Here is a 25,800-nt window from a genome sequence, read left to right as displayed (position 1 = left end):
GTACCAATTTCTCAGCAGCATGCACTGCTTTTTCCCACAAGGTGAACCCAAATTATTCTCCCCAGCATCAGAAGCAGCACAAATAACAGCGATTATATTTTCCTTTAGACTTCTTGATTTTTAACTCCCCAGGGTTGCCTTGGCTGTCAGAAGCGATGCTTTGCTAAGTGACACCTGGAAGGGGCAGCCTCAGCAAAGCCCTTTCATGGAATGGCTGCAGCCCTGCAGTGCTCAACCCTCGGAAAAAAGGACGGTTGTGGATGCAGCCATGGTGACTCTCCACAGTCAGAAATACCCCAGCCACCAGGAGCTGCCTGAGCTCAGCCACTGCTCCCACCCTGGGGTTCAGGTGGCCTCCAATCCCCCTCTGCAGGCCACACTCTCCACCATGCTTTAAGGAGACTTTTCTACCATAGCTTCAAGAGATTAACTTTTTTTATAGCACTGATTGCCCAAAGAGCCCTGCCAATGACACACGGCAATGGCATGAATTTTTCAGCAGCGGGAGGATAAGCTGAGCTGCAGCAATGCTGGCACGGTGCCCAGCCGTCTCCAAGCGTGTGGGCTGGCTTTTGCTCCTTTGATCTCTCGAGCAGATCAGCAGCAGCTCAGCATCCACCATGCCGCTGCCATCGGCACATGCCAGGCTTTTTCCAGCCCCACCTTTGACATAAACCAGACTGCTGCATCCCAGGACACAGCCAAGGAGCAGCTTTGCTGGGGCAGAGAGAAGACCCAAGCCCAGCAAGCCCTATAAAAGTCTCTGCCCACAACCTACTTGTACCCGTGCAGTCAGAAATAAAAATTGTAATTTCCAGAGCAGCAAAACTGAAATACTTTTATTTGAAACCCTCAGCAGAAGGAGAAGTCTTGTATGCTGCTTCAGGGGTGAGAAATGCACAGGGTCTGATCCCAGCTGCCTGCTGGGCTCCAGGTCTCCTTCTCTCCCACAGACGTCCCCACTTCCCCTAGCCCTTGTATTTGCAAAAAGAGAAAAAAAAAAAAAAAAAAAAAAAAAAAAAAGGAAATGAGTCCCAGAAGTTGTAGAATGTCCACAGACATTAATACCACACCACTGTTCCATCTAACCTGGCACAGCACAGTCCCCCTTGGAGACCCTCAGACCTGCTTGGGCCAGGCCCTATCAGGTAGTTTTACAACTGCCTCGTGGAAGAGAAACCCTCATCTCACACCCCAGAACCTTTTCACGTAAAAAATAGATCATATTTATTGATTAAAGTAAGATACATGATTCAGGTGCAGCACCAGCTCTTGCACTGGGCAGCTACACACGCAGTACGCTGACAATATCCATAGGCACAAGACATGTACATTAATAACTCGTATATTTACAGTTTCCTTGGTTACAGAGCAGCCTACAATACACAAGTGTCAAGTTTTTGTGTCCATCGAGTCCTGTGTCAGGTCCTCCTGGTTTGGCAGAGCCCCTCACACCACGTGCCCCCACTAGCACCTGTGGCCCCATCTCCAAACACACCCTGCTCTCCCCAATAAAAGTGACGAACTGCTAAAAACATTTAATGCTGTGATATCCCGGTCTCCTTGGAAATGAGGTCTTCATCACTGATTGCAAAGTGAGTTTGGATGCGTGGGGCCCTTCTAGCAAACCCACTGATGCCCAGTGCCGGGCTGGGGACATGCCCTGGCACACAGCTGTCCCCCAAAACGTGGCCAGCCTTCTTGTGGAGTACCGACAGAGCTGGGGGCAAGCATCAGACGTCCCCTGCTCCTCACAGCATGCCCTGCTCTGCCAAGGGTGACATTTCTGCACTCAAATCCAGCCCCCAAGGGCCACGCCAGGGTCAGTACAGAGTGATGGACGTGAATATTGCACTTCTCCTGTCCACAGCATGCCCTGGAGCCCCCGCGTTTGCCCTCTATCCCCGTGGTGTCCTCCAGATGGAGGATCTGACTTAAAGCTTTGCTCTGGTCAGGACCAAGCTATGCTGGAGCAGGCCAAAACCTTCACCAGCACAGACTTGGAGGAGACGAAGCGAGCACCAAGAGATGCAGCAAGCAGGTGAGGGGCTGGAAAGGAGCAGCGATGTGGCACAGACCTGCCCTGGACCTGGTCACGGGTCCGTGTACCGGCACAGGGCACCCAGAGCAGAGCCAGCAAAGGGGACACAGCGCAAGACACTGAAACATGACACACGGAGGAGGCAGGCTGCAGGGACACCGCTCTGCACAGCCTTCTCCTCCCAGGAGCAGGTTAAACACCAAAAATAACCCCAAGCCTCACTCACCCTCCATCAAAGATGGGAACACAGCCCACCAGGGCTATATTCACACTCCTTTCCCACACCGCCAGCAGCCTTTGCCCACCCGCAGGGAGACACGGGTGCAGCAGGATGCAGGGATAAAGGCTCTCCAAAGGAAACCACCACGCTGCTGGCGTCTGGGAGATGCTGCATTAGCAAGGAGGAGTTTGGCCAACACGGGGTTGCAGGGGAGGGGGCTCAGCCAAAACCTTTTTGCACCTCTAATAAAAGACATCCCACGGAGGATGCATTTGCTCTCTTGTCCTAAACACACAAAAAAAAAAAAAAAAAAAATCCTTTGTGTGTGATTTGACATTCAGTGTCAGCCTGCAAATGCAGCCGGAGCGTGCCAGGGCCAGCTCGGGCACTGTAAACAAGGTGATGTTTTTTGTGGTGTGTGGGCAGCACACGGTGAGCCCCGGGGACACCATGTCCCGTGCAGGGAGGGGGCTCACACCCCAAGGCGACTGGCTCAGACCCTTGTTCTGGCCGAGCCAATTCGCTCTCCCCATGCCTCGGTTCTCTAAAGCCACGCGTTAGGTATGTGCGTTAGATGGGGAAAAAAGAAGTGTCACTACTGAAAGCGTGGACCAGGGTTCAGCAAACCCTCCCAGGGCAGGGAGGTGCCGTGCCCAGTGCCCAGCTCCCGAGGCAGCTGGAACAGCACCGGAGCAGGGCAGGAGCAAATGCCATGTCTGGGGATCCCACCACGGGAGAGCTGGGGGGGCCCCAGGATGCTCCAAACCTTGGTGGCTCTGCCCACCCTCCCCACAAGGCTGGGGTGGGGAAGAAGCTCCACACTTTCCAACCTGAGCTGAGGTTTCTCTGTTGCTGTAAAAATAAAGTGCTGAGGGAAAAAAAACCAAACAAACTGGCACAAAAAAGAACAGTCCCTGTTCCCCGCCCTGACTGAAGGAACGGGGGATATACAGAAAGGTTGGGATTTAAAAAAATAAAATAAAATCAAAATCTATATCCCTGGGATTCCTCACCTCTCAAAGTGACTATTTACAGGTGCCCAGAGGGCTGTTTTGCTGTATCACCTGCCCAAAAAGCCCCCAAGGAAGGCACTGGTCCAGCCCGGAGCCCAGCATGGGACCCCACCGCAGAGGGACGGCTGCAGTGGGGGGTGGCCCTGTCCTCTCGCAGGCCAAAGCCACCCTGATTCCCGAGAGGAGAGGGGAGGCCATTCCCAGGGGACCAGCAGTGCCCGGTGCCCGTGTGCCCCCAGCATGGCATCCAGAGGGGCCGGCAGGGTCGGGGGGGGCCCATCACTGCACCATGACACTGGTGCTGTTCACAACAGCAGCGGCGGGCGCTATCAGCTCCACCAGCGCCTCGTATGTCCCCACCACGAAGCCCACGAAGCCGAAGAGGCTGATGGCGATGTCCTTGGCCACGACGAGGGGGTGGATGCCTTCTGTGTAGTAGGTGGCGATCTCCAGCAGCGGGGGGAAGATGAGAGCCAGGGCACTGCTGCTGACGGAGCCCACCAGCGAAATGACGATGTCCAGGCGCGGGATGAGGATGGCCAGGACACCTGGAGAAGGAGTAGACACGGCGTTAGTGCTGCCGGCTCCAGGCAGCAGAGACCCTCTTCCCCCGAGTCAAAGTGAGCAAAAACCCACCGCAGGGATGCCATCTGCTTAAGTCACACCTCTGCCCTTTTCCCTGACAAAAGAGCTTTGAAGACATGGCTGCGTATTTTTCCAGCAACTCCTCCCCAACAAGCCATTAAGCCGTTACACTGAGTTAACAAAGCGCAGCTCACAGACGAAACTCTTTTTGTCGCCCTGGGCACCCCCATAGCAGGCTCCAGGGCTGAGCAGGATGGGTGCCCCGGCAAACAGACGCCGCTGGCAGAAGAGCAGCTGCCAGCAACGCTGGCCCCCCTTGTGAGAGCCAGCACTCCTGCCCCCCACACCTGGGGAGCCGTAAAGCCTCAGAAACCCCATAAAAGCAGGAGATGGGAGGAGAAAAAAATCCATCTCTTCCCCCACCCCGAATAAATCCTTGTGGTTTGCTTGTGTTTAGAGCTACTCCAACAGCAGAGCACCTACGGCACAGCCCTGGGGAGAACATTTGTTCAGTAAAAACTACAGCCAAGGAAAATCCCCCTGGGAAACTTCTGACAGCTCCAACTTAGCGGTGCAAACTCTGGCATATTCCTGCTCCTGCTCGGGGCCAGGGGAGGACGGAGGGATGGTGCCTTCTCCTCCGAGCCAGCCACAGCCACCACCTCTGGGCTCCTCTCAGGGCACCGCAGTGTTGGCGTTTGGGGAGCAGATCTCAAGTAAAGGATGGTCAAGATTCCATTTTGCAACCAGGAGCGGTGGCCCTCGGGATGCTCATGCACTGAGCAAGCTCCCCATATACAGCAACCTCAGCATTCAAGAGCATCGCTGCTGCTTTTTGGTAAAATAAAGCCAGAGAAAAAGGCAACCCGAGCTTTGCACAACAGAAGAGCATCCTCTGCAAGCAAAGCAGACTTCAGCATCAAGAGAAATAAATTGGTTTATTGCTCTGAAAGCTCTGCTTAGAAATAGGAGACACCTAGAACCGTGGCAGCTACAGCTGTGGTGAAGGGTCACCTCAGGGCTCCTTACCAGGGGGATCTGTTCACTCCCAGGCAAGAGGCTGTTGAAGCCTCCCTGAGCCAAAAATCACCCATGGCACCGCAGGAGATGGAAGGCTTGGGAGGCTGACAGCAGGCAAAGACACAAAAAGGAGATTCTCCTGCACATCACCACCACTGAAGCCCTGTGTCATCTGAATAAACCTAGAGACAAACCATCACTCCACCACGGGAAACAGCAGCAAAGGTCCCTGCTGAGCTGACCTGGAGGAAGTTTATCCCAGTGCTCAGCCCTGCACAGAGGCAAAGGAGCACTCTTCCAGGTCTCTGCTGCAAACAGCATCCCTGCTCCGGCAGCGTGTGGGGAGAGCAGAGCAACTGACCACAAACAGCACCTTCAGCCCACCCTACACTTCTCTTTGGACTCAAAGTAAACAAAATTATTAACCCTCCTCTAAAACAAGCAGAACTGAAGCACCAGCTGCAGTCCTTAGCCTCCAGGGGCAACGGTCATGCTTTCCACAGGTATTAATTCAAAGGGTTTTTAAGTGTGCTGGTTTTGAAGTCTAAGCTTAAAAGACACCCATACACCAAATTGCATCCTCTCTTTAGAAGCCAAAGCCATGATACCGGCTTGTTCCCCAGCCACGCAATCATCTGATGAATATTCATGCAATCCCCCTAATTGCTTTTATCCTCACCAACAGCCGCAGCCCTCTCTTACATGGAAGGGTAAGGGGAGGTACAAAGGAACCAGCATCCTTCCACCAACACCTCCGCTGCCTCCCTACCCCCAAACAGGAGGGCACAGCCACTGCCAGTGCCTAAAGCCATCCCATCACTCCAAGCCTTCACTTCCCTGGCCAGGCAAACCCCAAAACCCTCCGGGAGAGGCTTCCATCCCACAGGCAGGCTCTGAGTCCAACCACAGCACCAGGGTGGCTAGAGCCCATGGTCAAGCCCGGCAGGATTTCATCCCTGCACCATCCCTCCAGCTACAGGCATGGAGGCAGAGCACTGCTTCAGGAACTCAGCACACAGTGGTGGGGTTTTTTTGGCTTTGCCCACCTCTGATAATGCAGCACTTCTGGCTCATCGTTAACAAGAGCCCAGAAACCAGCAGCACCCTGCTCTCAGCCAGCTTCACCCTCCTCAAGTTGGCACCACGCTCCTCTCAAACCCAAACTAAAGCCAGCTGAGATGCAGGGCCAGGCCCCTGATGCTCAGCTCTGGTGCATCAGCAGCATCAAGCCAAGGAGAAAAGCTCTTTTTCAGCAGGTGACGCCAGGGAGCTCAGTCAAGCGTCTCAGCTGTGCTGACAACAGCAAGGATTTAGCATTTGGGAATCAAAGCCAGTCAAAATCAGATACTCCTGCACCTGATTTGCTCCACACCTTTCCCAAGGTCCACCAGGCTCAAGCCCAGCAGCCCACTTCACCACAGCCTCACCGCAGGCACCAAACACCATCAAGGGAAATCACAGAATCATTCAAGTTGGAAAAGACCTTTGGGATCACAAGTGCAACCATCAGCCCGACTCTACAAAGTTCTCCCCTACACCACAACCCCAACATCTCATCGAAATGACCCTTAAACACATCCAGGGATGGTGACTCCATCCCCTCCCTGAGCAGCCTATTCCACTCTCTGACCACTCTTTCTGTGAAAATTTTTTTCCTAATGTCCAGTCTGACCCTCCCCTGTTGCAGTTCAAAGACATTCCCTCTTTTTCTATCGCTAATTCCCTGTGAGAAGAGACCAGCACCACCCTCTCTACAATGTCCTTTTAGGTAGTTGTAGAGAGTGAGTTCTCCCCTCAGCCTTCTCCTCCTCAAACTAAACAGTCCCAGCTCCTTCAATCACTCCTCATAGGATTTGTTCTCCAGGCCCTTCACCAGCTTCACTGCCCGCCTTTGCACTCGCTCCAGCACCTCGAGATCTCTCTCGTATTGAGGTACCAAAAAAACCCCCACACTTTAGGGCTGATCCAGCCAGACCTGCCCTGCAGCACACTCCGCACCCCAGTAGACTGCCACGGGCACACCAGGGCTTTGGTTATGGGTCATGTACCATTGTCTGCTGCCTTCTGCTGTGCTACACGCTGCAATGAACGTGTGTGTACGTGGACACCCATTCCCTCGTGGTCTGCAACCCTTCTGCAGCCGTGTCCCCATCACACAGGCACAAGGAGCCTGGCTGCATGCTGCCTACACAGAACAGCCTCCAGTCTGGGCTGCCCTGGCTCCAGACCAGGTGCTGGGAGTGTTTTGTACAAAGCTTGATGGATCTCAATGCCCCCCAAAAGTGCCATCAGGGGGACTCCAGGCCCAAGACTCCACAGGGATCTGTGACCTCCAAATGATCTGGGAAGTTTACTACTCCTCCACTCAGAAGACTGGTCTCATACAGAGGGGCAGAGGACCACTGCTGTTGCTCCTTGGAGGCCACCGTTGTCCACTGGCTTGCATCAGCAAGGTCCAGGGAACTCCCTGCTGTGAGGCTTTAGCAGCAGGGCCAGAGGCAGCAAGGCAAGGGGCGCAGGCTCTCAGCACCACCTCCTGTGGGAGGAAAGAGGTGCCACATCCTCATAGGGGAACTCAAACAAGCTGCTTTCTACTCACAGGTCACGCTGACCAGGACCACCCTGAGGAGCAGGTTGACCAGCCAGCCCCAGCGTTCCGACACTCGGGCGACGAGGGGAGGGATGATGATCTCAGCGGGCACATAGAACTGCACGGCGTACGTGAAGAAAATCCCGAAGGAGAAGAGCAGCTTGACAGCTTGGTACAGCCTGCAAACAAGAAGGAGGAGACCAGTGAGACACACTCTTGCTCCAGCTCTCACCCATCGATGGCAGAAAGTAGAAGGGGATGCTCTGCCAAGAAGGACTTTCGTGTCCTGAACAGTTTTGGAAAATTAGGGGTGATGCATTCAATCCACAGAGGCCCTCCTTGGGCAAGAGATAGCAAGGAGACAGCACAACCTCCATGCTGCAGCAACACATTCCCCCACACCTAATCAGAGCCTTTAGGCTTGGCTTTGCATAAAGAATCATCAGGTCAGGAGTTGAGCCAGCAGCCTCTCAAGTGCTGTCTCCCCTTGGTAAAACTCATGGAAACAGATATTGAGAGCTATTTGAAAAAACAACAAGAAAAATACTCCAAAAAACACCAAAACACTGTCCTGCTCCTAACTCATGCAAAGGCACAGGGAAAGCTGAGGTGTCCCTGGCCAAGGGACCAGGAGCCCAACTTGTTCCTCAACAAGTTAAGGCACCTACCCACATTTCTAGATGCTCAGGTATGCGCCACACTGCCCTTGGCTGCACAAAGTCCTCCAGGTACCTTGCTCCCCGTGCAGACACAGGCTCCGTACCACCCTCTCCACTTGACAAGGCTGAACTCTGCAAGGTCTGCAGTGACACTGGGTGGCCTTCATGACTGCCCCCCCCAGACAACACCCAAACACCCACCAGCACTGGTACTGCCAAGAGCCTGCAATCCTGACTTTTGGCCAGTGACCCAGAATGAAGTTGCATCCATCACCCACCCCAAGGTTCCTCACCTTGACCTTCACTAACAAAATCCAGCCTCCAAGCTAAAGGAAGAAAAAACCCCTCCTTTTCTCCTATTTGTAACCAGCTAGATTTTATTCACCATCTTAAAACAGGAGACAAAGAGTATCTTCAAAGAGGCTTATCAGCTGCAGCCATGAATAGTTCACAGATTTCTATTACTGTTTGGCTTCTGAGGAGGGAGAAAAGGGCAGCACTCCAGGGATAAGTCTGGGCTTACAAAGCAAATGTGATGTAAACGTCACCACTGCCACGTGCAACTCAACCTCCTCCATAAAACAAAAAAGAGCAGCTATTTTTGGAATGCTGCATAATACATGTTTGGGGGCAAGACAGTTAAAAGAGCAGTTTAGGCTGAGCAGAAGGAAGGCAGAGTGCAGACAGGCTGCAGACAACACCTTAGGCTCACCCCGAGACAGATCTCACCACATCCCAGATCCTACAGCGATGCGGGGGGGGCGGGGGGCAAGCGTGGCTGCAGGAGAGCGCCTGTCACAGGTGGCCAGAAAGCCACCTTCAAGCCTCCTCTCTGTCCTCTCCAAAAGAGGAGTGACATCACATATGATCCCACCCATTCCCCAACTCAAGACGTGCTGACCAAGCAGGATACATGGGTCCTGGCCATACCACATGGGTAAATATGAAGTGGATACAAGCTGAAGAAGGTATTTGGTTCCTCCTGCCTTCTTACACACTTTTGCCTTCTTTGGGCCCAAGCCAGTGTCCCTCTGTGTTGGCTCTCAGCATTCAGCTGCTACAACAACAGTTTCAAACCAGAGAAGGCCAAGTATTCACATGCAAGACAACTTTGAACACTGGTGGCAAAGTCTGGTGGAGTCAAACATTTCCCACAGTCGTGGGGGATGGCGTAACGGATCACCTAAGTGATGGGGCATTATGCAGTCCGTGGGACCAGATCAGATGTATTCAAGGTTGTGAGCAACATCAGCCTGAAGCCGCTTTATCATCTTTAAAAGAGCAGGGTGATCAGGGTCCCACTGCCTGGCCTGGGAAGAAGAATCACATCCACCTTCAAGAGGGAATGAAGGGATCAGGGAAGCTATAGGCTAATCAGCCTCACCTTGATCCCCAGAAAAGTATGGACTATGTCTTCCTAGCATCCATTTCCAGGCACATATTGGACAGAGTGAACACCCAGTGGGGATTTGCCAATGGGCAATCATGGGAATATCCCCATCAGGGACCTGGATGAGCTCTCAGCAAGTTCCCACCAAGACCAAATTCAAGGGGATGGCTGACACACCTTGGAGCAGAGCATAAACAACATGGTGGCACAGGCGAAGTTCAAATGCAAGCACAAAATCCCACACATGGGAAGGGCTGAGGCCCAGCTTCCCATCTAGCCAGGAGAATAGAACCTGGAGGTCTTGGCAAACTGAACATGAGGCAAGGGCAGGACCTTGTAGTGACTAAGGTCAATCATATACCAGGCTGTGTTAGCAAAAGCATAACCAGCAGGTTAAGGGTAAGGATTATTCTCTTGTCTGGGGCTTGGGAAGCTGCATCTTCAGTATTGTGTCCAGTCTTGAGACTCCCAGGACAGGACAGACATTGACCTACCAGAGCAAGTCAAGTGGAGGCTACTAAAATAGTTAGGACTGGAGTACATGACGTACAGGGAAAGGCTGTGAGACCTGGGGTGGTTCAGCATCAAGAGGAGGTTAAGAGGGATATTACTACTGTCTTCAGCTACCTAATAGGAGGGCACAGAGAAGACAGACAGAGTCTTCTCAGAGTTGCACAGTAGAAGAATCAGGGACAATGGGACAGAGCTGCATGCCAGTAAGCAAGTTAAGCACCAGAACAAGAGCCTGGAGAGGTGGGGAACTTCCCTCCTTACTGATATTCAGAATGTAAGTTGGCCCTGCTTTGAGCAGGTGGGTGGACCTGATGCCCTCTCCAACCTAAGTTAACCTGTGATTCCATAGGCAAACTAAAGACAAAGCTATCACAGAGTCCAGAGTGCGCCCACTCAGCCACACATGACTTGAGTGCACGGTAGCCTTGAGCCACCCACCTCACGGCCTGCAATATCTTATCGTTGTGTTTTCAGTTAAGTGATGCTGTAAAGCCATAAAGCGCACGAGGGCAATCCACGATTAAGAGATGTTATTAAAAAAGGTACAGAAGAAGGTTGGGTACCAATCCTGTACAGGTCAGGAACCAGGACAACAAGCTCAAAGGGCATTTTAAATATCAACAAGAGGAAGAGCTCAAGCACTAGCCTTGACCCCCAGAAAACACGGGTCCACACAGGGCCCTGGAAAGCCACTGCTCTGCCAACCACAGCCTGCTTGAGCCAGCGAGCTACACCAGGCCATCCCAACAAGCTGCAAGAAATGGCATCACCTTCCTTTGGCCATAAGCTCTGTCATGACCTACCTCCAACTGGCCATACGCAACCAAACATCTTGCCCCTCACTGCAGCATTTCTTCACTCTTCAGATGGTGGGGTGAAGCAACGCTTCTGAGGAGGGATTTCTGCATATTTTAGAGGCCTGGTTAGATGGGGCACTGGGAACTGACACACTCCTCATTTGAGGAAGCTGCGGTTAAAGAGAAATGAGACTGGAAAAGTCCTTAGTCATCCTGTAACTCAACGATTCCTGACACGTTCATCCAATCTGTTCTAGAGACCTCCAGGCAACAGCTACAGCCAAGGAAGGATGCAGCATCTCTGCCACAATCCTCACCTCGTCTTCAACGCCGCAGGCAAATCCCATGACTTCTCACCCACAGCCCTTATGACCAGCTTCTGCAGCCCGACATCTTTTACTGCTGGGGAGAAAACCTTCAGGCAAAGTAGGATGGGCAAAACACTCATTTCAAGAGCAAGTCCTCACCCATCACCTACAGTTTAATGCATGGGAATACAGCGGTCAAGGCTTTAGCCCAAGTATCCCAACCCTCACTTTAGATAACTCATTTCCAAGTCCAGTATTTACAGCCTCCATCAAATGTTCTGCCAGGAAGCAACATGCACAAACACTGAAGTGTTTTGCCTGCTGAGTCACAAGGACTGCAGCACACCTTCCCCAGAAGCAGCCCGCAGGAGCCCTGCCACGTGCCCAGGCTTCCCCAGGCACTACTTCCAAAGGGCTCTTCTCACTGTCTGAAAAACCCGATAGTTTTTTTCAGAAAAGTACTTTAACATAAAGTGTGGATACTCCTAGAAACACGTATTTGAAATAGGGTCTTTCTGTAGCCTAGCTAGTCACAGAAATCCCATTACCCTCTTCTAAAGGAAGGTCATTCTTTAGAGCAAACAAAGCTGAGATTTGCCACAGAAGCCCCCGGGCAGCGTTACAGGCCAGCAGATGTCATTACAGGCTGTGGCGTTACCTGGTGCCCTGCAGAGCCCAAGACCTGGATCTAACTTGCTTTCCACCTTCAGGAGAAGCAGCAGCACTTCGTCACCTCCTCACCTCATTTCAGCTTGCGGAGCGGATAGGATTCACACCTCCTGTGCTTGGGATGGTGGGATTCAGAGCTCCCTATGTTTTCCCACCAGCCCCATCCCTCTTTGCTGAGAGCAGGGACCTGGCAGAGCTCCCAGCCCCTGCAGGGGACAAAGCTGGGCTCTCAGTAGGGGCAGGACCTTCTACCACACAGACACCAATATCCAGCAGCTCTGTCACTGCACAGATCCAGCATGAACGGAAGTCCGTGCACTCAAATTGGAAAAAAAACCAAACAACACATAGCAATAATTAAAGCAAAGCAGGTTCTAATTTAAAAAAAAATCTTCGCTTTCTCCAGAGCCCCAGCTATGCAGGTCTACAAGATCAGCATGTGGAAACCCATCAGTGACTCAAAATTTGAGTCCTAGCCACATTGACTTCAACAGGGGCGAAGAGGCAGCAAGACCCACTGCAGTGATGGGCAGCTGCTAACAGCAGAGGATGGGCTAGGGAGGGGGACAGGCACCCCCAGCTCAAATTCTCACTCTGGTCTCTTGCAGGATTTTCAAGTCAGTAGAGACATAGAAGAGAAACTGTTGAACTTCAGAGTACTCCTAAGCAAACCCAGAGAAACTGTGTTGCCACAGGATGGCTTTTCAAGTAGCCTCGTGGCATCAAAGCCAACCCTCAGCCCAGCTCCGCACCGAGGTGCAGGTGCTGCTGTGCAAGTGGTACCTCTGCAGTGCAGAGAAGAGCTGCTCTCCAGCTCCTCCTCGCCTGTCAGCACCATGTTCTGCCATACAGACACGCTAAAACAGAGTGTCATAAGAACTGAGATGAGTTTTTTCAGGACTTCCTCAAATAGTCCCAAGCAGAGCAAGCTGGAAAAGACATTTGTTCCCTATATTTGCGTGTTCCACAATTCTTGTCCGAAAGGCAAGAAAAACTACTTGCAATTCTGCTCTGGGATGAATATGGGTCTGTGACACTGAGCAGCCAACCCCCAGAACAAACCAGCATGCAGCCCAGTCAGCTGCTGCAACAGCCACCAGCCCTGGAAAGAGGAGAAATAACCCCTCCAGGTAAGCAGGTACAGGGTCAGGCCACATTTATTTCCACAGGGCTCCAGCCAGAGACTGGAGCATCTCAAGAAGCCTTGCTGGATCCCAGAAGAGGACAGACAGGTTTGGGGAGCTGCAGAGCTTGGCCCCCATGGTTAGGAAGGGGTATCCTCACAGCACCAGCACTCACAGGCAAAGTGCTGCCTCGAGCTGAGCTGCATCCAGGCAAAACACAAGAGCCCAGGAGTGGGAGTTGGAGCTCCAGGGCTGCAAACAAGCAGCCCATGCATGGAGACATCACATCTCACCCCTCTTGGGTTTAGTTTTCCATGTGCTTCATTTGGGAAAGAGAAGCAGTTTTTCCACTGTTCAATGACCTTCCAATATTGCCATGCAGGGGTTGTGTTCAACATCTGCCAGCCATAGTGCTGTTTATCACCCCAAAAGACACCACAAGGCTCCAAGAAAAAGGCAGGAGCTGCATCTACCCAGGCAAGGACCACCAGGGACCCCAAGGAAGCAGCCTGAGCTGCAGAGCCAAGACCCTGCAGCAATGAGCCTCACCACCCCATGCATCAGACAACCCTTGACAAGTTCCTTTGGACAGTTGGTTACAGCACGTTTCATCCTTCCCCAAGCTCATCCAGATTAGTTCTCCTAAGGAACAACATCCCCCACTGCCCCATCTCCTGCCTCCCTGGCCAGGACGCTCCTCCCTCGCCCCTGGGACTCACCAGCAGTTGGGCAGGTTGAGGGTTATGCTGGCCTGTATGTCCGCCCCGAAGCGCAGGTACCCCAGGACGCTCAGGCTGATGTACAAAATGGTGACAATGGTCATCCCCACATAGAGGATGAGTGGGAACTGCCGGGGGTTCTTCATCTTGTTTTCCAAAGGCAATACCTGTGAGAGGAAGAGGAAGAGGATGACAGAGCAGCAGGTTTTCCCCGTTCCTCTATACCACTCAGCCCTAGAAAGCAGGAGAGGCAGCCCCATGGCCAAGCACAGCCCCCCATGACAGGGGATGGGACAGTCACACGTGGAGCCCAGAGAACCCAGTTGAAAAAGCCTGGTGATCTGATTTCTGTGCTCCCATTCGAGACCTTCACGCTTGGCATGGCACATCTCCATCAAAGTCACTCACGGCCTTGCCTTAACGAAGGGACCTGCTCCCTCCCCTTGGCAGGAGCTGTGCCCATTGGTGCCTGGCCTTTTGGGGCGATGCCATCTGCCCCATTCCTTGGTTGCATTATACTCTGCACCCCAAAACAGCACAGTCACGCCCACTGGGACAGGCTCATCGTGTTACATTGTCTTATTTTCCCCAGCAGACCTTGGAAAGACCAAGACACCTTCTCCTCTCCTATCAAGTTTGAATGGACAGATTTCAACTGAGCAGGACAATAAAAAAATAAAAAAAAATAAAAAAAGACAAAGGCAAGTCCCTCACCTCTATACTACTAACATTCGCTTTCAAATATAGGACCTCAGCAAACATTTTTATAGCTGTCCTTGAGTGGTAGGGATTCCAAGAAGAGACAGAGTGGCAGAGCTGGCAAGGAGGCAGGACCAGAAAAGCTTTTATTTGCTTCTACACCTCCAAGCCATGCGAGGAAGAGAGCATTTGTGCCTCACTGACAGCAAAAGCCCTCTGCCCTGGGCACAGCATTCAGTAAGCACTCCTCCTGTAATGGATTTGGCCCTCTCCAGCCCTGTGTTTATACAGCCACCGTATATTAAGAGATGAAAACATTTTTTTCTCCTTTGAAGGGAGCTCCCAGAAGCAACCCACAACATCTTAGGGAGCCATTAAGCTCTCCACCCACCCACCCAGCTTTTTCACAGACACAGCCAGCCTATTTACAGCGTCTTGTATGAGAGGCACATGCAAATCCAGCCCCACGGCAGGCTGGAGCCACGCGGCTGCCGAAGGAAGATCTCGGTGCCTCCGCAGCAGGGTGGGAAGGAACAGATCACATTTTTTTGTCACGTTTTTTGGCCTCTCACTTAAGCAGCTTCAGGATCCAGCTTAGTAACAAGACTCAGGACGATTCCTCGTCCACAGGTTAGCCAGCAGAGCCAAAGGCAGCTGCCAGTGCAATTCCCAGCAGAGCCCAACCCACTGCCAGATACAGCCACCTTCAAAGCAGCAACCAACCTCCTGAGGTTTGGAGCATGTGCTCCTCCAGCCTCAGATGGAAGCAACAGGGTTTGACCCAGGAGATAGCCTGGAGGCTAAAAGCTAACAGCATCATCCAGAATTTGGGCTACTGTCAGAGAAGTTCATCTGCAAATACAGCTGCAACGCAGAGCAGGTGCTGCAGCAAGCCCGAGCATGGGCTGAGCCTCCTTTGCAGGCAGCCCCGCTGCCACACGCCGAGACTTACCACCCCGATGCCTTCGAAAGCAAAGATCGCGGTGCCAAAAAACAGAGGGTAGGTCTTCCAGGCTGCTGCTAGAGGCAGGTCCTTGGGATCAGGAATGTCCTGGAAAAAAGCCCACGCAGAGTTCAGATGCGGGGTGGATGGGGAGGACCTGGCCTGCTCCCATGGCTCCCTGTCACAGCCCCATGCCACAGGGGAAGCCCTGTGGAGCAGAGGATAACCGCTGTGCCCACGGGAGCGAGCAGCACCCCACAGCATGCACACACCCCACGGCTGAGCTCCCTCCACATGCCAAAACATGGGACATCACAGAGGGGAACCACATGCACATACCCTGACGATGTACTGGTAGATCACAACAAGGCTGACAAGCATGGCCACGTTGGCCAGCATGGAGAAGATGGACAGGACCTTGAGATTCTGGATGAACGTGAGCAACACCACAAAAGGCAGGATGGAAAGCATGTATAGCCGGGAGTCCATGGTGGGGGTCATGACCACTGTCCTGTTTGGGCTGCAGTCATTGGTGGTCCCATTTGCTGCAGATATGACCTGCGGAAACACAGGAAGGCTTGATGAACAGAATCACAGAATCATCTATTTAACCTAAATAAATCATAAATTATATCTATTATATTAGATAATATAATTATATAAATATATAAAAATAATACATATAATATAATCCTATATTATTATATATGATATATATAAATTGTATATTATATAATAAATATAATTATATTTATTATCATAAATCATCATTAACCTAACACTGACCTAACACTAACCTAACACCAGATCCCTCAGCGCTGGGTCAACCCAACTCATAAACCCCTCCAGGGATGGGGACTCCCCCCCTGCCCTGGGCAGCCCATTCCAACACCCAACAGCCCCTTCTGCAGAGAAATACTGCCTAATATCCAGTCTAAACCTTCCCTGGCACAGCTTGAAGCCATTCCCTCTTGTCCTATCGCTTGTCCCTTGGTTGAAGAGACTCATACCCCCTCTCTGCACCCTCCTGGCAGGGAGCTGTAGAGGGCCAGGAGGTCTCCCCTCAGCTTCCTCTTCTCCAGACTGAACCCCCCCAGTTCCCCCAGCCGCTCCCCAGGAGACCTGTGCTCCAGACCCTGCCCCAGCTCCGTTGCCCTTCTCTGGCCACGCTCGAGTCATTCAATGGCCTTTTTGGGGTGAGGGGCCCAAAACTGAACCCCGTAATCGAGGTGCAGCCTCCCCAGTGCTGAGTACAGGGGTCAGATCCCTTCCCTGTCCCTGCTGGCCACGCTATTGCTGACACAAGCCAGGATGCCATTGGCCTTCTTGGACCCCTGGGCACACTGCTGGCTCATGTCCAGCCGACTGTCAATCACCCCGCCAGGTCCCTCTCTGACTGGCAGCTCTCCAGCCACTCCTCCCCAGGCCTGTAGCGCTGCTGGGGGTTGTTGTGGCCCAAGTGCAGAACCCAGCATTTGGCCTTATTGAAACTCCCCCAGTTGTCCTCAGCCCATCACTCCAGCCTGTCCAGGTCTCTCTGTAGAAGTCTGAGAGTCACACAGGTCTGAGAGCCACAGATCTTGGCAGCCCAACCCAGGTGGGTCAGAATACTACCCCATCAGCTCACTTTCAACACAGCTAGTCAATTAAAATCAAAGTAACACGGGTTTTCAGGTAGTTTCAAAGCAAATCCCTGTTACCTTGCTAGGAGCAGAGGAGGGACTAACTACAGCATCTGAGTTGACATAGCAAAACCTGCCCGAGCCCAGGCTCACTGAGCACGCGAACCTGGCAGCCAAGTACACCGAGGGCGAAGGCTGGTTTGTGCTGCCCACCAGTTGAGAAGAGAGGAAAAAGGCATTTTGTTTCCTCAAAGGTCATTTTCCTCTGTCTGCACCACTTTACACTCAACATCACACACACCTTCAGTCACCCAGGGCCCTGTTCCCAGGCAAAGACATGGAAGCTACTGCTGGCCCCCAACTTCACTTTCTTCATAGAAAATCGTCCTTTCCTTGGGGTCTTTCATTCCAAAGGCACTCCAGGCCACATGCTCACCTCTAGGGACAGTTCTGTCCCTGGAAATGGGTGGCTGAGCCATCCCTCCCAAGAGCACGGGCACACTGTGGATTACCAACACAACCATGACCAAGCTGGTTTGGGTCCCAGGTGCCATCTGGCCACTGCAGCAAAGAGCTGCCTGCCAACTAATTTAACCTGCTCTGGAATGAGTTGTGCCCCAGAGGAGAAGCTAAAGAGCTTCTGCACAAATCAGCATCCTCCGTGGGAGAGGGCAGTGCAGAGCCATGCACCCACGGGGCAGCGCTGCTCGAGCCCCGGCCTGCCCTGCCTCTCTGGCTTGCTCCAAAGCCATTTTCCAAACCAAAGCTCGTCCAGCACAGCAGCACCTCGCCCAAGGTACCACCTGCACCACTGCTCTCCATCTAACACAGTATTCCCCACCACAAAAAGAAACAAGCAGCGCTCCCCTCCCCACATCCAAAAAAATTCAAAATTAAGCCAAGCATGAAGTTTCCCAGCTATGGCCTAAATGGGTTGAATTTGCAGATTTTTTGCAAATCTGCCTTATGGCTTGAGCCAGTCTTCAGGCTCTGCTGCAAGGGGCCCAGCAAAAGGAAGCCCACCTTGAAAGAGCAGCAAGGAGCCATTTGTGGGGAGCAGCAGGAGCCCAGCCCCACGCACACACCCCACTCGCTCCTGCTCCCAGGGCTGCTGGCATCAGATCACAGACACTGACCCGTTTCCTACTCCCAGCCATCCCACAGGGCAGCACAAAGGGAATCCCCTCAGCTGCTGCTCCCTGAGCAGAGGCAGAGCCCATCCATCCTCCAGCACCCAGTGGCAGAGACCCCTGCCTTGGTCCAATGGGAACCACCTCTGGGGCTGAGGGGCATCAGGGAAGAGCTGATGAAGGGCACAGCCACAGCGGTAGAGACCAGACCATGCTGAAAGAGCAGGAGCACACGTGGGAACAATGCTGAGCCCCACCTGCGAGGCACTGAGCTGGTGGAGGCTGGGAACAGGGACTTGTTATTCCCAGTTTCTGACAGAGCTGGAGCCAGCCAAACAGTTCAGGGTTTCTGTTTATTTCCTCCTGACACCTGGCAGAAGGAAACTCTTTCCCTAAAGATGTAATTAAGCTCCAGAGCCACAGGATGAGGAAAGAAACTGGAATGCAAACAGGTCTGAGAAAGGGAGAAGAGAGGTTCACAGCAGATCCTGGTACCCACATGTTACCATCTACAGAGTATCAATAAACTCATTAACCACGGCGGGCAGGGCATCAAAGGTACAGTCCCTCTTCTGTCAGCTCCCTCCTGCCTTCCCTCACCAGGAACAGTCCCCACTTCCCCTGGGTGACATGGACGGCTCCAGCACCTCTGCACATGGAGCAGAGTCATTGGGACTCTCAGAAAAACCTGCCCTCTTTAAACAGGAAAAACGATCCTCCAAAACACCAGGGCAGAGGAGCAGCACCTTCCTGAGCAGCAGCAGCTACAGAAACCAGACCTTTGGTGAAGAACAGTGCTATGACACAGGAGCTAAGAACAACCCAAGCACCTCCACACCCTCTCTCACCTTCTCCTTGCTCACAAAAGAGGGAGCAAGTCTAACCTGTTTCAGATTGTCAGCCAGAAAGACAAAGTACACGCAGCAGAAACCCAACTGAGTGACGATCAGGAAAAGTCCCACTACACGCCTAGAATAGAAAAAAGACCATTCGTTAGCCAGGCCACACAGAAATAAGAGCCCACTTGGGTTGCTTGGGGCTGCACTCCAAGGCTGCAGCGATGCTGGTCTCCCCAGGGGTTGAGATGTGCAGGTCAGAGCATGCCCAGCTGCCTTCTCCTCGATGATCAGGAGAGAGGACCATACCTCCACCTAACCTCGCAGACTTCAGGCTCTACAGTGTCCCCTCCTATACCCTCCTAGTCAGGACCAGCCTCAGGAGGAAAGTCTCCTGCTTGGGTTTAGCATCTCCAGTCCACTGAATTGTCGCAGCTGGAGACAACACTCCCAGACACAGGAATAGGTGGCAGTTCCCAGCATCTGATGTGCAATGATCTGTGTGATATGGGACATCCACAGGGCTGGGAGCATCCCTGGGAGCAGCCATTAGACATGCCCAGTGTCTAACAAGACAGGCCAGCACTGCAGTACATGTTATTTACCCCTTTGTTATGCTGTGGAAACTTACTTCACCCCCTCCTTTAGTCTAAGCCACATCTGGCTGGGGACAGGACTGAGTCAGACTCCAATGTTACCCTCGGGGGACACTGAGCGCTCAGGGTAGATGAACCAAATAACATTTTATGTCACTTGAACTCATCTGCCAACACAGCTCAGAGACCCGTCAGCTCTTCTGTCCCAGCTGCAGCACATGTTGGGCTTAAAGACCCCTGCCTGGAGCAGGGGAACAAGTACCTTCCCCAGACGGCATGTGTCCGCAGCCATGCGCTGGGAGTTGACTCCAGCCCGTACACCACGGCACCCCCATAGTCCAAAAACTGCTTCTGGAACCTGTCCAGAGAAGAAAGAAAGAGAGAAGGGACATCACATCAGCCCTGTCTGCTGTTTCCCAAGGCAAATGATGATATTAATGGGAAAACAGTTCCTGTGAAAAGCCCAGAAGTTTCAAATGGAGGCTTCAACATGGACAACTTGCTGCTGGGAGGCTTAAAAAACCCCACAGAGCCTCCTGGGAAAGAAGAAAGAGACATAGGAGCAGCAGTGCCAAGGAGGGGAGTTGCTCCTTACCTGTAGCAGAAGTGATGGGCACATTTCACCAGGATGCCCATGCAGTGTACAGCCACGACTCCCATCACCAGAAGGCTCACAGGACCCAGCTGCAGGGGAAGAGAGGGGGAAGGCTGCACTCTGATGGCCAAAGGCAGAGCTGCACGATGACATTCACTGCCAGACAAAACACCGGCTCTGTGAGCTGAAACACTGCTGAAGGCTGCACCGGGGCTCAGGTGCTGCTCCTGGGAACTGCCCCCCCTGCCCCAGAACCGAGAAACCCCACAGAGCACCAAGCACTTGGCAGGAATGATGCAAAAGAAGCAAGTTAAGGCAGTTTGGGCTTGGCAAAGTGCTTCCAGGATTGTTTTTCAAAGTATCTTGCACATCCCTATTAAACAGGTGACAAAGAGGCCATGGTCTGGACAAAGGAAATCAAGTTTTCTTTTTAAATTATTTTTATCTTTTCAATGTGAGCAACAGGAACACTGCACTGTCGAGTGACGAAACCCAGAGCAGAGCAGCAAGGTGCCCCCACCTCTCACACAGATGGCAGTTGCTGGGGTACAATACAGACACAGAGGAGCTGAACGTTGGGACAGAAGCCGGGGGGAGCTGTGAGAGTGGCCAGGGGCTGCTGTTTGACCTCCAAGTGTGACCTCAGGCAGCAAAGCTGCATCACATCCACTGACCCCAGAGCTGCGAGGCTGGACCAGCCCACGTGAAACCCCACAGAGGGAAGCACGCCACCGTCCCCCATCACCAGCCTTAACCATTGATTGATGGGACTCGTTACGTGTGTGCTGTGCTCGCAGGACCCTCAGGAGACACACAGAATGCTCAGCACGGACCAGCTGGGACAAACTAAGGTGGAAGTCATGCTGAACCTGCCATGAGCAGGGCGAGGAGATGCCACCAGAGCACAGCACAGCGTGTTTTGGGAGAAAGGGGCTGATGTCGCAGAAGCCAGGGAGGTAACATCCAGCTGGGTGAAGAGGCAGGGACCCAGCACTCTGCCCGACCCCAGCAGAGCAAACCGCAGCCCCGACTCGCACGCTGAACTCCTCAAGAGCAGCCAGCACAAGGCAGGAGTGACAAGAACAGTCTCAGCAGCAAATGAATCAAGCCATAGAGCCCAGGGTGAAAAAGCTCACAAGCTGCCAAGCACCAAGAGACATCTCAGCAGGGAGTCGAGCCCTAACAGCATCCACACAAGCTGCCCAATGCCCAGAGGTGACTACCCCACAGCTCCTGCACAGCAGGGCTGAGAGGTGCCTTACCAGGATGCCGGCATTCTTCACAGCCAGAGGCAGCCCCAGCAGCCCCGTGCCGATATTCCCCTTCAGGAGGTGGATCAGGGTCTGGTACCACCTGAAAGAGAAAAGATGCATCAGTAGACGCCCGCATACCCACCACGCACAGCCTCAGCCCTCGGCTCATGATGCTCAGGGTCCAGCAGCTTTGAGCTGCTGTGGGAAATGCACGTGGAGGTCCAGATCCTGTCCCCTGAACCCAGCTCAGCCCAGTGAGAGCAAGGCAGGACTGGAGGCAAAGAGTCAGCAAACAGATTTTGGGTGGACATTCGCAGGACCAAGTTTGGGGCAAAAATCCAGCAAAAGCACAGCTCAGCACTGAGCAGCTGCGCAACAAGAGAGTCTCCGAGTTGAAGGTATTGGTCCCCACTGGGCAGAGACAGCACCCTCTGCCTGAGCCGGTGAATAAGGCACGAAGAAGCCCTCAGGGCATGGCTGCAACATGCCCACATACCCTCTGAAGCTGGACATGCTGTTTGCTCACCACAGCTCCCCATGGAACCTAGCTGGAGCAGGTGAATATTGGAAAAAAGCATCAACCACCACCCACTGCCAGCATGGCCAGCTTCACCAGAGAGCAGAGATCAACGCTGAGGCAGCTGCTCTCTTGGTGTCAGCACCCCACAGAGGCAGGGCCACAGCTCTGCCCTTGCCACCCCCAGAAGGGATTCTCCATAAAACCACAGCTCCACTATCCTCCAGCAAAGCTGGCAGGCAGCAGGGAGCCACCGTTACCTCCTCCACCCTCTCCAGGTGCTGGGCCAGCCCAGCAGGGAAGGAAACATCACTCACGTTGTGCCGTTGGCCTCCCCAAAGCGCTGGTAGGACTCAGGGTGGGCAAAACCGTTCATGCCGCCGGGCGGGCTCCCCTCTGGCGTGACGTCCGTGGAGCTGTAGTCGTTGTAGTCCTCGCTGCGGAGGCGCCGGGTGGACATGGTCCCTGTGGAGGGAGCTGCATTAGGGGTGCGCAGCTCGACAGCGCCCTTCTCGGGCTCCTTGGGGTCAGCCATTGTGCAGAGACCTGCTGGTACTGCCAGAGCAAGGTCTCCTCCAGGGCTTTTATACACGCTCCCGCCCAAGCAATCACAAAGCTGGCATGTCCTAAGGTCAAGGGTGCATGGCACATTCCCACTGGCTCTTCCTGCAGGTTCGTGCCCCTATTTTGGGCACACCCAGGCAGGACGGGCTCAGGATCCTTCAGGCAAAGCCTGGATGTGACCTGCTTTGCGACAGGCAAGGGACCTGTCTACTCCTGCTCCAAGGGTGGTGAGTGTGGCACCACAGCCACAGGCAGCAGGGAAGGGAGGGACATGCTGGCAGTGTGCAGGGCCAGCAAGAGGATGCCCAGGAAAGAGCATTTAGCACTATTAACCCACACACAGTTTGCTGCAAGGGAACAGCTTGCTCTTGCTAGGGAAGAGAAAGTTTCCTAACTTCTCTTTTATTTTTTTTTTAAAGCCTTTTTACTAAAAAGAATTTTTAAAACATTGATTACATTCCATCCAGCAGGAGCATGGTCCACGTGCTGACTGCAAACCACCTGCCCCAAAGGTTTCACAGCCATGGAGGCACCTACAGGACTAATGGGCACCTGCACAACCTGGAGTTCTTGCTTCAGTGAAAACCCCCGCAGGGTCCTGAAAGCCAGGAGCAGGGGCACAAGCCCTGACCAAGGACACAAGCCTCCTGCCTTCAGCTGGAAAGCAGTCAGCTGGTTTAATTCCCACACGTGCCCTGAAGAGCTTCCGCACAGCCTGCCACTCCTTTCCCAAAAAAAGCCTTTGCTTCCTCCAGCCCCCCAGCTGCACCCAGCACCCCGAATGCCTCGCAGGAAGGAGAACCAGAGGCAGGGAAATTATCCATCAGGCTCCTGCCACACAGCCTGGTGACTCAGTCCTGCCCCAAGACTCTTCTGGGGTGTCATGCCCCGGGCATCACCCCCACCCCAGCAGTCCCAGTCCTTCCTGGAGCTGGTGGGGAGCTGGGATGGGGCCAAGGGGAAGCAGCAGAGAAATATCATTGCTGCAAACAGGCTCGTTTCCTGCCAGAGGGCTCCTCGAGCACCCAACGGGTCACGCGAGCACCCGCAGGATGTGGTCCCAACACAGACCTAAACGTTTGGCTGTGCAGGGAAAGCTCAGCACAGGCTGCTCGAGTCCTGCTCCATCCCAGAGCCCCCAAGCACTCCCCACTCCCAGCACCGCTCTCTTCAACCTGGCTGCTGCCTCCAAAAACAAGGCAAGAGCTGTAACTACTGGGAGGGTCCGGCCTTGCAACCAGAGGGGAAGCAGGGAGCAAAAGGGACTTTGCTCAACCCTGGATGCTTGCTTCAGATCCCAGCAGCTCAGGAGCAGTTACTCAGGCCACAACAATGCTACTTTATTTCCTGAAGCACCAGGCAACACCGCCAGCTGAAAGCAGGGCCAGTCCATCCTGCGCAACACCAGGCTCCAGAGCAGCAGTGAGCCCGCCTGCCAGGCAGGCAGGCACCCCGGAGCCGAAGGCAGCACATGCATCACTCCTGCCCAGCCAGGCCATGTAATCATGCCCTGAACCGGCTCCAGCGCAGGCAGGGCGATCTGGCGAGGCAGGGACCGGGAAGAGCGGCAGCATTAGTTTACAGAAGGAAAGCGTTAGAAGCTTTTTGTCATCAGTGACAGGCCCGAGGGCCAAGGGTGAGGTTTGGGAGGTTTTGCCAAGCATCAAGGGCTGGTTGTGGGCAAGGACAGCAGGCAGAGAGGGTGCCAGGGTTGGGTCAGGCATGGATACCCCTCCCCAAAGATGGCCTGCACGTTATCTGAACTACCCAACAGCGATGTCCTCCAGATAAAACAGCACGGTTACATCAGTCTGCCTGATCGCTCCCCGTGATTTTATTTTTTTTTTCCCCAAGCAGGCCCAGCTGCTTTTTGCTTTGAAGAGCCAAGGAAATGCGTTCATCATGACTTGCCTTCTTTGTGTCTGGATTAAAGGTTGCATAGCAGCAGGGAGCGAGCACTCAGCTCCCCCGTGATCAACAAGAAAAACTGCTGTAAAACTTGTCTCATCCACACAATGAATATTTCAAACTGAAGCAAAACCCCACTACATCATTTCCTCATCGTTACAAAGAGCAAAGACAAGAACAGTCACATCTGGTTTCCACTTTAAACCCAACTCCTCAGCCACTTTCATGTGCTTTTTTTTTTTCCCCTACGCACACTAGCAATTTCATCATGGTGAGTGAAGCGTCTAGGAAAGCTGGGCAGGGGGTCAGGGTGACAGCAATTTGTCCCTCAGAGTGACAACCCCACGCCAGAAGTCAAAAGCAAGATGCAACTTGCTGCTGACCCTGACAGCTCTCCCCAGCTGAGCAGGGGCTGTGTGCAGAACGGACAATATGAAATCTTTTGGAAAAGTGACCTGCACAGCAAAACTCACTGCCGCTTCCCTTATGACATGTCGAAACCTCTATTACTCTTGTAACTGATCTCAGTGTAACCCAAGTGACAGCTGGCACTGCCAGATCCCCCTCCCGCCTTGCCCCACTCCCCTGCCTGCAGGACACCTCCCAGACACCATGGCTGCACCCCCAGAGCACCAGTCTCTCATTCCTGTTACCTGGTGCTCCTGCAGTCCCAGAGACACCCCCAGACTCACCCTTCCACGTTTCGCAGCATGTCCCCCCAGCCTGGCTTCTCCCCACAGGGAGACTGCTCAGCACAAACCTCCACCCCAGTCCCCACATCTCCTGCCCCAACCACGCTGTTGCTACCCCACTCCCCCTCCACCCTGTGCCCCCACACAGCAGCACAGCTGCACCCCACAGGGCACGGGGCTTCCTTCACCCTCCAGTTTGCCCTCCCCGCAGTACCAGACAGCACCCCGCACCCTTACCAGCACCTCACGCCCTGTGCACACTGAGGGGGGGGCTATGCACCCACACACACTGCACAGCACCCCCAGACACTCTGAGGGGAACCCCGCAGGCTGCCAGCACCCCTACAGGGCGCCACCAGAACACACCCCTGGGTACCCACACAGGGTCTATGCCGGCCATACACTTATGAAGGCTCTGGGCACCCTGAGACACTGCTGCAGGCTGCCAGGACCCTCAGGGACCCCCTGGCACCCCTGCAACCTGCCAGCAGCCCTCTACACCCACTCTGAGCATCACACATGGCCACACATACGGGATATCAGCACCCCCAAACTCCCCTGAGCACCCATGCTTGATGCCAGCACCCCCAGGGACGGGTGGGCACCCATGCAAGCTGCCAGCACCCCCCAGGCTCTGCACACCCCCCTACGCACCCAGCCACGTATAAGAGCTGTCAGCGCGCCCAAGCTCCCCTGAGCACCTACGCGGGATGCCAGCTCACTCCTGCACCCCTGAGCACCCACGCGGGGTGCCAACACCCCCGGGACCCCGCGCACCCACGCGGGCTGCCAGCCCC

General features: G+C 53.7%; 1 protein-coding gene across 2 annotated transcripts; it reads right to left on the bottom strand.

The window, feature by feature from the left end:
• Nucleotides 1-1,199: 1,199 nt before the first annotated feature.
• Nucleotides 1,200-22,324, bottom strand: LOC113485109 (proton-coupled amino acid transporter 1-like). Of its 2 annotated transcripts, XM_026858013.1 has the most exons (10): nucleotides 22,157-22,324; nucleotides 21,332-21,422; nucleotides 20,070-20,158; nucleotides 19,737-19,832; nucleotides 18,927-19,011; nucleotides 15,630-15,848; nucleotides 15,300-15,398; nucleotides 13,649-13,815; nucleotides 7,479-7,648; nucleotides 1,200-3,822 (listed from the first exon to the last, which is right to left on the bottom strand). In XM_026858013.1, the coding sequence occupies exons 1-10, from the start codon at nucleotides 22,297-22,299 to the stop codon at nucleotides 3,554-3,556; spliced, it is 1,428 nt and encodes a 475-aa protein (XP_026713814.1). In that variant the 5' UTR covers nucleotides 22,300-22,324; the 3' UTR covers nucleotides 1,200-3,553. The 2 variants fall into 2 exon arrangements, with proteins under 2 accessions (XP_026713814.1, XP_026713815.1); XM_026858014.1 differs by lacking the exon at nucleotides 19,737-19,832 and having other exon boundaries at nucleotides 22,157-22,301.
• Nucleotides 22,325-25,800: the final 3,476 nt, after the last annotated feature.

This window comes from Athene cunicularia (assembly GCF_003259725.1).
Source record: "Athene cunicularia isolate RWA chromosome 13 unlocalized genomic scaffold, athCun1 chr13_part1, whole genome shotgun sequence".
In the NCBI taxonomy this organism is placed as follows: domain Eukaryota; kingdom Metazoa; phylum Chordata; class Aves; order Strigiformes; family Strigidae; genus Athene; species Athene cunicularia.
Note: the sequence above shows the minus strand (reverse complement) of the source record. Positions and strands in the feature narration are given on the sequence as shown.